Source organism: Maylandia zebra, linkage group LG2 (genome assembly GCF_041146795.1).
Source record: "Maylandia zebra isolate NMK-2024a linkage group LG2, Mzebra_GT3a, whole genome shotgun sequence".
Classification (NCBI taxonomy): domain Eukaryota; kingdom Metazoa; phylum Chordata; class Actinopteri; order Cichliformes; family Cichlidae; genus Maylandia; species Maylandia zebra.
This window is the reverse complement of record NC_135168.1, coordinates 30,774,164-30,788,233: the sequence shown is the minus strand read 5'-3', so window position 1 is coordinate 30,788,233 and position 14,070 is coordinate 30,774,164. Positions and strand designations below refer to the sequence as shown.

The 14,070-nt window shown below is 37.5% G+C and overlaps 1 protein-coding gene across 2 annotated transcripts; it reads right to left on the bottom strand.

The window, feature by feature from the left end:
- Window positions 1-218: 218 nt before the first annotated feature.
- LOC101481577 (beta-1,3-galactosyltransferase 2) lies at window positions 219-12,270 on the bottom strand. 2 transcript variants are annotated; one of them, XM_004563137.4, is made up of 5 exons: window positions 12,156-12,270; window positions 11,711-11,887; window positions 3,740-3,917; window positions 2,541-2,777; window positions 219-2,191 (listed from the first exon to the last, which is right to left on the bottom strand). In XM_004563137.4, exons 2-5 carry the CDS (start codon window positions 11,815-11,817, stop codon window positions 1,592-1,594), a joined length of 1,122 nt encoding a protein of 373 aa, XP_004563194.2. In that variant the 5' UTR covers window positions 11,818-11,887; window positions 12,156-12,270; the 3' UTR covers window positions 219-1,591. The 2 variants fall into 2 exon arrangements, with proteins under 2 accessions (XP_004563194.2, XP_004563195.2); XM_004563138.4 differs by lacking the exons at window positions 11,711-11,887; window positions 12,156-12,270 and adding an exon at window positions 7,388-7,561.
- Between the last annotated feature and the right edge of the window lie 1,800 nt (window positions 12,271-14,070).

Sequence of the window (14,070 nt, the reverse complement as noted above, 5' to 3'; positions counted from 1 at the left end):
ATGACCACTTAAAGACAAAGACGCTGAAGGAAACGGTTTCCAAGGCCTAATCCGTGGATCGACTTCCTCCGAGGCGTGGACGTCTATCAGCAGAGAATGTCCCTTAGTCTGTAACACAGTCAAATATATTCTCAAGTAATATTCAAGCATGCCATTCAGCGTGTTAGTACGAGCTCGGGAGCAGCTTGGGAGAACAAGAAAACAGAGACTGCTTTAGATTGTCTTCCCAAATTGACTCAACTTTATTCACAAGTATAACAGTTTATATAGAGGGTAAAATTCATGAGACAGCAGATTATCAGTTTAAACCAGTACAGACCAAGATAAGGCAGCGTCTTCCTGCCCATGGGTGAAGAAGCATCCTTTGTGTAGTGTATCAGTTCAGCTACAGTTGTGATTATCTCAGCGACATATTTTCAAGGCACAAAACAAAGAGTTCTTACATTAGTAAAGGGCAAGAGGGGTGAGGGGTGGATTCCCATTCATTTTCTATGGCAGTCACTTTTGACCGGGAACGCCACAGATGTAACAAAGCTGATTAAAACACTCAAAATTCAACGAAAGCGGTGCTCATCGCTTTTATATGTTCAAGTGCATAGTGTGGAGGATGTTGTAAGGCCTTGAGGCAACCAGATGTAAAACACAATATTTATCAGTCTTTAGTTTGTAAATCAATCAGATTTGACCTGAACACGACAATAAAACAAATACAAATGCAACAAACTGTGACAGCATCATCGTCACTGCCGCTTTATATAAATAAGACTTTATTTACAGATGTGCGCCTAAATAGGTTTCTATCCTTAGTTGGCGACAACTGAGTACTACGTAGTCATGGAACAAATGACACGTCAATGTAAAAAATTTGCCTTTTTTATAATGTGAGGTTAGCGTGTGTGACCTGAGTAAAAATCAATCAAATATTACGGGAGTGGCTTCGGTACCAGGACGGTCCTGCCTATACCAGGTTTAGTACCAATCGGACTGACTGTAATTTTGACCCATAAAGTGCCCATTCCAGAAACACAGATACAGTTTGTAATTCTGCGTCTGTACAGCACCACAGTGCATTTTAAATAAATCAGTCGAGGTGTGATTGAAGCACAAACTTTCAGCTTTAACTTAAGTTGAAGTGGGTACTTCAATCATATCAGGTTTCTCAGATTTAGAGTCTGCCGTGGTTGTGTGCACAGGCCAAATTGGAAAAATTTAATATGGTGTTTAGCGCTGCTGCCTGACAGCAACATTATCATTATTAATACTGTGTGAGTTGCCCTGCATATGACAAATTGTCTCAGGGTGTTTAATCCACTGAAACACAAACAGCATTGTTCTAATAATGTATATCCTACTACAGTAAACGTTTTTGGAAAAAGAATTATGAGGTGAATAAAACCTCAGCATGTATCAAAATGTGCAGAGTAATTGAATGGGGACAGTGTAAACATCTTAATCCCTCCCTGCGCTTTTGTAAAATTTACATTCTTCATTGTGGACCAGTAAGCTAACAGCGGACATAAAGATCATATTGAATCATTAAAATGATTAAAATAGAAAAACTCTTCATCGCACTGTAGTAAGAAGCAGGTGTTTAACATCCACTTTGTGCTTGAATTTGATAAGATTTCCATACGTCCAAAAGCTGGTTAGAGCTGTGCAGCAATGTTGTTATGACAGAAGTCCAGTAACAGTTGTCCGTGTCTGATGGCTTCCAAATCATAAACATATCATTACGAGGAGGATCTGTCAGTGGAATACCCAGATGTTTCATGCACAGTCCCACATACACATCTTCAATGTAAAGAGCTCTGACATGCTGAGCAGCCTCCAGTATCTTCCTGGTTAAATCCAGAGAGAACACATAGCCCAGTCCAATGGCATAAGTTGGATAGACTGACTCGGGGAAGGTGGAAAACGGCAAAAACCATTTAGAGTTTTGGTCTCGAAGAACAGGAGCAAACCTTACCACGTTTCCTGTCATGTAGAGATGTTGAGGGGCCTTTAAAAGCATCCCGACAAGGTTGTGCACATTGAGGAACGTGTCGCTATCAACCTTCATGGCATAGGAGGTCTGGGGGCAATGGGTGCTGAGCCATTCAAACATAAGCATTGTTTTGATGGTGAGGTTATGGTAGCTGTCCAAGAAGTCACTCTGGAGAATGTCACGATGGTCCCGGCTTTCACGTAACAGCTGAGAAAGTGAAATTGAAAGCATCATTTAATAAATTAATAATTAGTAATGATTCTTCAGTTAACTCACTCATTGATACAGCAAACATGATACATGTTTGGTAGAGTGGTCTGAAAAGACTAAATCAGATCAAGCCACATCGAAATCTTATAAGTAAAGGAAGTTGTGTTTGTACTGGATTTTCTTTGGCTGCTTGGAATCTGATCCTTCTTTCCTTCCTCTGCTTCGACTCTCTTGTGACTTTTCTAAATCATCTGGTGTAGCTCATTCACCCTGTACTATGTATTCCTGATAATAACAAGAAGGGAAATGTGTGGAAAGTTTACTACAATGGACTGAAGCCACTCACTTGTTCTTCAATGGTCTCTGCTCCATTTTCCTCTCTGGACTGTCCCAGTATGAAGTAGTGGCTGACCACTTTGCCCTGCACCGTTGTTACATTCCCCCACGTGCTGCGGATCATGTGACGAGCCTCTCTGTTGTGGGGTGCAACCGGGATCATTAGAACCAGGAATGGGCTTTCCTCCCGACATCTGTTCAGTTCATCCAATATGAAATGGTACTCGTGTGGGTACGCCACAGTGTACTGCAAGGAATAATGAGACTGAGATCTGTGCAAGCAGAGAAGGCTGGTGATTTTTGTGCATTGTACTTGATAACACTAGATTCATATTTTCTATTTGAATTTTGCATCTTTTCTAAAATGAGCTTCAGAATGAGAGATAAAATATGTATGTTTTTAAAAAAGAAAGAAAAAAATTAAAGTTAATCTTCTCTTGTCCAGATCTGACTTGGCTGTTTGTGCTGTCTGTGGAAACTAGTATAGCAAATGTACATAACACAGTCAGCGTTATTTAAGTTTTCTTTATTAGATGGGAGATAGGTCATGTAAAGCAGGAAATCAAACCAAACCAGGGCCACAAACCAATACTGACAAAACCCACTCTATGTTGAAAATACAGAAACCAAGTCTCTGATGTTACAGCTGAATAAAATGACAACCCTTCATTACAAACTTCCCATATTTCTTCTCTGTTCTCTTGTTCAGCTTCAATTTTGTCACCTCAGTTCTTCTGAAGTGACGAGGAAACTAAGAAGTTGTGACTGAGGCGAGGCCGACCTCAGCATAGAGCTTGTACTTCTCAAACTCTAGTGCAGGATCCTTTCCTAGCAGACAGGTGCTCTTCCATCTTCCATGCTATAAATTTTGTTTGACCACCCCATTTCAGAAAATTAGAGAACCCTGAGCTGCCACTAATAAAACATATACTGTGTTTAATTAGCTAAAAGAAATCGTTGATACGTCACAGTCATAATAATTATGAACATGTATTTCTTCAAATATTTTAAATATAAATGGATAAAATGAGATGAAGAACATCACGGTAACACGACTACATCATGATGACTTTAACTTAACTAGTTAACTAGTTTCAGTTCAGAAAAACATCGAACAACCAACTGATCACTTTTGTGACTAATTTGTAGAGATAATATTGTTAGTGTTGCCTTTGCACAGATTATATGGAGGCCAGTGAATATACTTACCTCGTCAACTAGAGGAGGTACACTGTCGTGAGAGGTACTTGAGTTTGGGGTGGATGTCCTTGGGTTTAAAGACCATGATTCTTGGAAAACGGAGCTGTAGATCACTAAAGTCCCGACCATGATCAAAGCCGCCACATACCACAAGCATCTTCTAAATTTTATCCACGGAGTCCTTTCACTGCAAAGAAGTTAAAGTGATTAGTATTTATCAGCACTGCAGAAGCACTTAAGAGTATCCAGGGCAGTTCATTTGTTCTGCATTTTGTCATGTTACAGCTGATTCCAAAATGAATTACATTCATTTATGTTTTTGATTTTTTAATAAATTTGCATGTACTTGGGGTACTGTGTGTACAATTTTGAGGTGAAACATGATTTCCATCCATTTTGGAATAAGGCTGACACAATGTGGAACAAGTGAAGGGCTGCGGTGAAGCTTACTGTTGCTGGGCTGAAATGAGAAAGCACTTTGACTTTTGCTTTCACATCAGACACATGCCACCACTCTAAGAGTCACAATGTTTTTCCACCCTGTGGCACTGCTGTGTGCGCTTTATTGTGGACTTAACACAAGTTAACTAAGAATTTCTGCTAAACTCTATCAAATTCTACAAATTACAATAATTGAACTGAATTGAGAAAAAAGCTTAAACATACCTTAAGTTTTTTTTTTTTCAGGTTATTTAACAGAGTGTGTGGTACTTAAAAAAAACCTCACTTCCTGTTCTCAAGTCAGGGCTCTAACACATGGAAATATGCATATGCATGTTTATCTATTCCCAATATTGTTACAACGACACAATTGTACACAATTCACATGTGACCCACCCGTCACCACACAGCTGACAACAAGCCACATAAACTAATTACACTATTTTGTTTTTTACTTGAATTTTATAGTTTCAGATTTAGAGATAAAATATTGATATATATATATTGTTAGGGATTTTTTAAAAAAAATAAATAAAGAAACAAACAAAAAAACAACAAAAAAAGAAAAGTTAATCCTTTCTCATGCAGATTTGACTTGGGTATTTATGCAGTTTGTGAAAATCGGTATACCAAATGTACATAATGCATAGTCATTTCACTTAATTAGGACCTGTAAAGGAAGAACCAAAACCAGACACAACAATAAATACTGACAAAACAGAGGTTTCTACATTGCTAAAGGCAGAACAGAAAAGAAACCCAACTTCTTAAGGCAGGAACCAAAACTTTCTCTGATGTTATAGCCTATAAAACGGCAACCCCAGAATCATAACTCCATTTTCATTCTCACAATTACTTTTTGTCAGCAGATTAGACATGTGACCAACCCATCTCCAGACTGGTGACAACAAGCCACCTAAATAATATCTGGTCGTAAGCTAACATTAATGCAGTATCGAATGTCCTAAAAATGAGACTTCCCCTTCGACAAACATTTTAATTGTATTCTCATTTCATGAGAGTTTATTCACAAAGTGTCCAAGTCAGTTTAACAGACTCATTGACTTTGATGTTGTTTTACATCCTCCTCTAGAGTAGATAGACTTGGACACCCTGCATATTGACAGCTGAGGTAAACAGGTGATTGACAGCCTACACTCACAACAGGTCATAGGGCGATTTTGAGGTAAAAATATCAAAATATTATTTAACTGACACATATCCTGCTTTTACTCCTGATTTATTTCCAAATGTTGAAATCATTCAAATATGTTTAAATTTAGATGGCACCCCATAACAGTCAACGTGTATAAAGACAGTGTGTCTTGCAAACATCACATTTTATTTGTTTGATATCTGTTGGCTGACTAAACTGTGTTTCTCTTACAGTGGTCACCAAAGCTAAGATTATGCAATGCAGTTGGGAAGGCTAAGAAAACAGATCTGACTGCAATCTGTAATCCACTGACATCTGACAGTGAGATTTTACACACTGTAGCTTCAAGCACAATCAAATTGTGTCTAGATTCAGATGAATTTCTTTTGTGCAAATTAAAAAATATTGTAAATACATTTAAAAAAACAAAAAAACTGTCTTATTTATTGGGACATCAATTTTAGGATGCTTCCTTTAATTGCATGATATAACTAAAAGTTATCCTTTAAGCACTGAGTGAAGTTCTTGTCATTTGTTAGTCTTTTCTGTGTATGGCAGTCAGATAACCACAACACTTGCAACTTCCTTGTAGACTTGCTTTTTGTGACCACAACTATTTTAAAGTTTCCTGTTTGTAATGTAGAACCAGATGACGCATCAACACATTTTCATTTGAAAGTTATCTATACATTTCTGAATATAATTCTTTAATGTTATATGAAGCCCCAGTGTGTCTCAAGAATAACTTATATTATTTGGGAGTTTGCAAGAAGTCATCAACAGCAGCTCAAACAGTCTTATGAGTCTTAGGCTATAAAATCTTGATAACTACCAGGTTTAGTGTACTAAATGGGGAACATCAACAAGCTTGCAATAGCAGAGTTACAACAACCAAAAATTGAGGAAGTTACTGTAAGTGCACAAAATATATAGGTATGTGCCACCTGCTAATGTCCCTAAAGGCATTTATTCAGTAGTTAATCAGCAGAATGAAAGCAATGTAAAAAGACTAATGTGACACCCTGACTACTCCTCACATTTAGCTCTGAAGTGGATAGAAACAAAAAGTCATCTGCAGATGTATTTTGGACTTTTCAGGCTAGTCATTTTTAGTTTATAACTGAAACTAAGGTTATGTGGTTTAGCAGTGTCTCACTGTCACACCTCATTGCTGACAAGTACTGGACGAGTACATATTTATGAAAACAAGAATTCATTCCTACATAGAACCACTGCTCAGTTAAAGAAAACGTATTTGCTAAAATCCAGAAAAGGTTAACAACTGTATATCGTTTATCATCTTTATCACTTATGTCTTTTCATATAACTAGCAACAAAAACAAACAAGTACACAGCAACAGACAATACAGCATTTCCATTACATGTCGTGTGGCTCCTTCAAATGAGAAATTATAACAGCTAAACACAATTTGAAGGGATCGTTTTTAAACGCGTTCTAGCCTTTCCATTCGAATCATTAATCTGCATTTTATAAAGACAACCAGAGACATGGTACAGTGTTCTTTTACAATATTTGGTTTACAGTGTTTGTATTACAGTCTTTGGACAGCTTGTGCATGACAAAATTAACTGGGGAGCAAATGTTTAAAAACATGTTTAAATATATCACTTACAAAACAGGTAAAAAACATATTTTATATTTTTTTTATAAAAATAAAAAAGGTAACAAAATGAAAAAAAGACAAATTCGATAAATGTTAAAAGTAAATAAACATAATGCAGTAGTTTTAAATAACATTATTACTAGAATATTATTATAAAAAGAGTTTCAAGGCATTGAAGCAACAGCAGCTACAGAATGACTTTTGCCTTTGCTGCTGTTTGCTATCAAAGCCTCAGCAAAGATTACAGTCAGTAATTAAAAATGATATATTTATACATTGCTACTCAAGATGTAATAAGTCTAACTAATCCATGTCATAGCTGGACATAATTTCCTATAAGTAAAACATTTTCCATTTTAGGACCACAGTGTGCCTACAGTCTGTTTCACATTTTTATGTCAATATATTTGAAGTAAAACAAAGAATTAGACTTACCCTTTGGAAATGGGGAGCTCTGACATTTTCGGGAGGTGAAGAATGGATTATTTGATCAACTTCAGTAACTTATGTAAATGCAGAAGTTGGCAAATGAGCTCTTCGTGTTGATCTGCCTGTGTGGTTTGTGTTGCACAAATGGGTCATGACACGCTGTGAGCACCCTTAGACAGATTCTGCTCTGATGTCATGTCCTGACAACTCTTGATTATCTGTGGATATGCTTTTAGTGTTTGTGCGTGTTTAGGCACAACATGACTTAACATGCTGTGCATTCCTACCAGTTTGAGTACATATTGCCCCACTGCAAAAGCAAAACAAATGAGATCTCATATTTTTAAATAGGTTTCTCAAGCAAATGAAAGTTGATTTAAAAACAAAAATTATTCACAGGGACAGTGCCAGTCTACTTTAAACATACAATAGTAAGACAGATCCTTCAAAGCTCTGACTAATCTCTACCCTTCAATTTCTATCTAAAGGACTGGAGAAAGTGGTTTTCAGCATAGAAGTGTCATGATTGTTTGTATGAAACTGTTTGGCAAAACTAAATGCTAGACACTAAACACTAGGAGCATGGAACGCGAAAGCCGAAACATGAAACCTGAAACATCAGGCGGGAGAAGAACTGGTTAAAAAAGCTGCAGCACCTCTGTTAACAACAGAGGAACAAACAGCTCCTCCCCCATTGCATCTATTTCTCAGTTGACACAGCCACACACACGCCATCTGCTCTGTCAAGCCAACATTTTCACCTCCCCCGTCCATTTTTTTAGATGTCAAACAGAAAAATCAGAGACAGAGGCAGGTCAGGACAAAGCAAGGATAGCGGTGGAAACTGATACAACTGCAGCAGGGTTGCACACTGAGTGTGAGACTGCACTGAAAGGAAAAAAAAAAAAACCCCAATAAAAACAAGGTGGTGTGTGTTTGCAGTTGTGCGCCATAAACCTCCTCAGGCAGGACTAAATGGCAAAATTGCAAATTGCTCCTGTACCTACAGAGACAGGAATGCATGCACCATGTATTATAAAACTCACTGGGGCCTGACACAATGTATGAAAGGCAAATTTTGACAAAAAAATCCACAACATTGCTGCTCAAACATTTTTATTGGGTTGAAACAGGTCATGCGGTCTCAACCTACAAACTTGGCGAACCTGATAAACCATTTTACAAAGGACTGGTCACCCCACATATGTCAGTGGCTAAACCACACACAGGGAAATGGGGGCCTTTGGGCAATTTGCAGTTAAGTGTGACACAGACTGGGAGCCATTCCCAGGCTGCACTGGTATACAGTGTTTACCATTGCTGGGGTCATATGTGTCTTTGCTAAACTGTACAACCCTGGCAACAAAAGCAGCACACTTAACGGGGCAAAACCAAAACTGACAACCTTTTAAAGTTACGCTAACCGGGGCAGAGGGTACTTGCTGAAATCCCAGAAATCCTCAGTAAATAAGGTGGTTCTTCCCTGAGCGTGTGTCAAACCAACACACCTTTATAAATGATTTGTCACCAAAAGTATTTTTCTGTAAATCTCTGTTATCTAACCCTGATAACAGTTCTGTTGCTCGCAATAAATCAATTTATGAAATAAAACATACTGAGAAAATATTGCTATGTTTATTGGAATAAGCACACAGGTTTCCAGCTACTTCGGGCTCAGCTAGCTTTGGTTTTGCTCACTGCCCTAAAAATCGTTCGGTTAATTAAGTTCTCTAGGAGCTTGTGCCATCAGGTTTATTCTACACACTGTCAAGCAAAACTAGAAGCTAGTATAGAAGAAATTCCCCTCTCGCCCCTGGGAGCGGTCTTTAAGTTCAGATCCTCTTGTGACAACAATACTTTCAGAGGAAAACACAATGAGATGGATAACAACAAAATAATATCTATAAAATAACATCCGCACTCTTGGTCTTTATCCTTCAAGTTCAGGTCCTCTACCAGAGGCCTGGGAGCTCTGGTAGATGGTCCTGCACAATATATTTGCTGTTCCTAGGACTGCGCTCTTCTGGACAGAGATCTCGAGTGTTATTCCTGGGATCTGCTGGAGCCACTCGCCTAGCTTGGGGGTCACTGCACCGAGGGCTCCGATTACCACTGGGACCACTGTTACCTTCACCCTCCACATCTTCTCGAGCTCTTCTCTGAGCCCTTGGTACTTCTCTAGCTTCCCGTGTTCCTTCTTTCTGATATTGCTGTCATTCAGTATCGCTACATCTCTCACCACAACCGTCTTCCTCTGCTTGTCCACCACTACAATGTCTGGGTGGTTAGCCATCATCAGTTTGTCCGTCTGTATATGGAAGTCCCACAGTCCCACATTGAAAAACCCAGACAGATAAGAGATAAGCCTGATGTATTAGCAGAAAAATAAAGCATTTTGTAAACTACAATGTGGTAGTGTAGCATAAACAGGAGGGAAATTATAGAAAGGATCAATAAACACATTCTGAAATATAAGCTATTCAGCACTTTTCAGTAATCTGAAGAAATCTCTCTCTCGCTCTAACCTGTCCTCATCTGTCCTCAGACCTTGTTGTGGCTCCTCTGCTATCCCATATGGAAAAGAAATAGAAAAAACTTATAAAAGACTTGCATCAGATGTGGCCTACTTCATATAGTGAATCATATAAGGCTCATATGATTTACTCATGGAAGTGGCCACTTTCATATATTGTTTTAGTATCCAAAACATACAAGTTTCATTTATATAATTTTTCTAGGGATCTTATATCTGTTTTCACTCTTGTATGCTTTTCACACAAGACAGATACAAACTTTATATCTTTATATAAGATTTATATATATCTTTTCCATATGGGATCAGTTATCCAAAGCACAGTTAAAATCATGTACTAACTAGTACATCATGTAGTTAACAGTTTCTCAGTAAGAGTATCACACACATATCTGTTTCAAGGATAACATTGGAAAAAGCGAAACTGGCAGTGTTGCCTCGGAAAGCACTCGCGCAGACGTTCAGTGTTTATGCCATTGCTTCCCTGCAAGTAAAATAAATGTTTATTAAGGCTGTTGTGTTTTTAACATGTTTTAATACTTTGTATCTTGTTCTATTTAATCTGAACAAGCCCCTAAAAACAGTCAGTGATCACTGTCGGCCTCTCTCGGTTTTTATCACCATTGTTCATTTTAAAGCTCAGTTTTTAAACCCTTACAAGGTGGAGATGAGCAGGGGAGAGTAGTGGTGGTGGAGGCAAATAGAGAACACGAGAAAGGAAAAAATGTGAAAGAGAAAATAAAAATATAACTGATAGCTGATACTACTGCTTATCTTTCCCCCCACTTTCTTCTATCCAAATCAGCAGAGAAGTGATAAAAAGAAAGATGATCTTTCAGTCTTGATGATTGCAGCACCCAGCAGCACAGCATAGGTGTTGTGGGGGAAAAAAGCAGTGATCATTTCGATGTAAACTATGTATCATTTATTGGATGTGACTGTTACTGATTATCTTGTTCAATATAGCGAACGGCTCTTGGGGGATTTGCACATGGCGTCACATGCAAAATCTTAACTGACTGTCAGACACTCAGACTGAGTGTCTTTTTATTTATTTATTTATTTTTTACTGCAAATGAGTTAAAGTGTTATTGATCTTCTAAATAGCACTTAGCTGTCCACTGCTGGATCAACTGAGAAACATTTTGCCTCTTCCTATCTCAGGATAATGTGGGCGTACTTGTAATAATGGAGTCATAAGATTACCAAGAAAATAAGCTTCTGTTAGGAATGTTACCACAAACTGAATAAGTATTACTGTAATGAGACAGAATATGTAGCCTTATTCAATAAAGTGAAACCCAAACTACTCTTCACATGTAACCCAGAATGGAAACGGATACATATTATTTGTACCCTTAGGTCCATAAGTTGTTGTCACTTAATGTCAGATACTTACACAGTATTACATACATTTACATACAAACATTACATTAAAATACATTTTAAAAAATGTTATTACACAAATAGTTCACAACAAGAAAAAAAACATGAAGTAGATCTATTTGAAGTCAAAAATAAAGGCACATAAGTCAGTAGTTTTACTAATATTATTACTTTGTTGTAAAATGAAGGGTTTGTAGGCATCATAGCATATCCGAGTAAATATTACGGTCACTATATAAGGGGGTATTATATTTGTGCACTGCTACTCAACCCATTAACTGGCTGTAATATGCCCTGCTATGGAGTGAATCATCCAGACAAGCTTTCCATTTAAAAACCACAGTGAGCCTTCAGCCTGTGCTATACTTTCACATTAGCATGTTTGAAATTAAAGGAAAAATTAGACCTACCCTTTGGAAACTGTGTTCTCCGGCATTTTCAGCAGGTGAAGAATGATTTCTGGTATAAGCTTTGGTACAAGACAAGATCGGAATAATTCCTTTTTATTCTGTAGCATTGCGCTTGTAGAGGCTCAGACCAGACATACTTCCTCATTGAGACCAGAGGCTCAGACCAGCCACAGACCACTGTGAAGAAATATCAGTGGCATTGTAATGAGCTGTAAAGATCAACTTTACCAGATATGTCTGGATACGAGCTGGAGCATTTCTTTTTACATAGATTTACAGACACCTTGTCTTTTTTTAAATTTTGACTGATTGCTATCTAAAGCAAATATGGAAGATACATCATGAAGAAAAATACAAGAATAATAAAACCTTTAAAACTGCTTCATAAACAGTCACAAATAAAAGCTCTTAATTAAATAAACAGTGGAATCGATGGAATACCTACCTCCCAACCCTCCGACTTTTTTTTGTTCTGCAATTGCTGAATTGATGTAAGTTCAATCAGATAAATCCAAGGAAGGAAATCCCAGAAAGCTGATTCTGTTCATCTGGCTGTTGCATTTCAGTAGTAGTGACTTCTTCTGTTTTCTGGTGAGACGGAACAAATGAACAGAATCATCTTTCTGTGAGTTGAGCAGTGTTTCACAATAAGAGTTTGTCCCACTGATTAGACTCGACGAGACTTTTAATGTGAAAAAACTTTATTGCAAACAAAAGAAAAAGCTAGCTAGCTCATAAGATTAAGTGCACCCCCCACCCCCACCCCCCATTTAAATCAACAATTAAACTAAAAGATAAAAAAACTTATAGCGCTTCACCATAGAATCCATATTTAGCTATACTTTCATGCAGCACTGTATTCTATGCACATACAATTGGCTCGTGCTCATGACTGATTTAGAACAACATTTTAATCTAACGTGCCATTCTGTGCATCTGGGGAGGAAGCTGAATACCTGAAGAAAGCCGCACAGGCACAACGATTAGTGTAAGGTACACACAGAAAGGCCACAGCTGGGTTTCAGCTTCAGTACATGAAAGGAACTAATGCGTGAGAAAAACTGATGCTCACATTTCTATTAATTAGAAGCTGATAGCAGCTTCAAGTTTTAGACTGTAATTCTTTTTAAGTACGAGTATGAAGGAGGGTCACATATTTAATACTGCCTGGGATTTTAGCGGCATTATTAAAAGAGAATTGTCATGCTTTCTAATTCTGCAATCACACTGTCCGTTACAGTTTCAGTGATGTGTGCAGTCATGATAAAAAAAGTGCAACCTCTTTCAGTTCTAAGTTTTTATGTATCAGGACAAATAAATAGTAATGTCGTCTGTTTCTTGGCAGTTACTAAAAACGGAACCTTAGCTGAACAACAACATAGAGTTTATACGCTGTGTCATTTATCAGACAGAAATGAAGCCAAAATTCAGAAGCAGTTTTACTGATATGCTAAAGCGTGGCCAAAATGCATTTCCTTTAACAGTGATGATAATGTCTGAGGTTGTCTGCCATGTGGGATGCTTGAGAAATAGATTTGTAACGCAGTCAGCTTGAAAAATAAGGAAGTATGTAAATTTGTCAGACAAGTTCTTGCCTATACTAAATAAAGCTGATACATTACTGCTCTTATGTACATTGAATTCCAGCAGTTCACGGTGCTGATTTCTGACTTACATAAGTAAGTTAGCTTTAGGTAGAAATTAAGAATATATACTTTTTACTAGCTTCGTTTGCTAGCATTTGCTAGCTTTTACTGTTGGTTACTACATGGAGAAAATAAAAGCTTAGTTATTGTCAGAGTGAAAGCAGGTGAATAACAACAAAGGAAACAATGGAATGTCACCAGTATGAAGAACAGTGCACCAAATTGTGCTGAGTCTGCTGAAAGAAGTAGCCACTTGTGTGTGAGCGTGCACTGTAGCCCACTTCAAACTTGAATCAAATTCGAATGCTCACCTAGATCAATGTTTTGAGTCTGGCTTGACAGTAAAGACTAGCTATCCTTACAGATACTCAGAGAGAGCTGTGAAACATATTGTTTGTGCCATTTTGAGTGAAAAGTCAATACATTTGAATCCTGTTTACAAGAGGTAAACTCCATGCATATAACTCCTCTGCACTCCAGCCGAAACTGTAAATAAAGTATCTAAATAAAGTAAAGTATGATAAATAAAGTATCATATTTGAAACTAAGGTTTGAATCCTGACTTAAATCTGACTTCTGAAACAATTTCTGTGTTGAACTTTATTGCTGTTGATAATAAATAATAACTGTGACTTCTTACTGTTAGCTGTCATGTCAAACAAGGTAGTATTTTTATTGTCTTTGTCTCTTAATATTGCATTTTATTTTGTTTGC

Bases quoted from the DNA above. Each gene is read 5' to 3' on its own strand.
- LOC101481577 (XM_004563137.4), bottom strand. From the start codon at position 11,817: ATGCTACAGAATAAAAAGGAATTATTCCGATCTTGTCTTGTACCAAAG. The intron at 3,918-11,710 runs GTAGGTCTAATT...ACTTCTTTGCAG, and splicing joins GAGAACACAGTTTCCAAAGG to TGAAAGGACTCCGTGGATAA. The intron at 2,778-3,739 runs GTAAGTATATTC...TATTCCTTGCAG, and splicing joins TACCTCCTCTAGTTGACGAG to TACACTGTGGCGTACCCACA.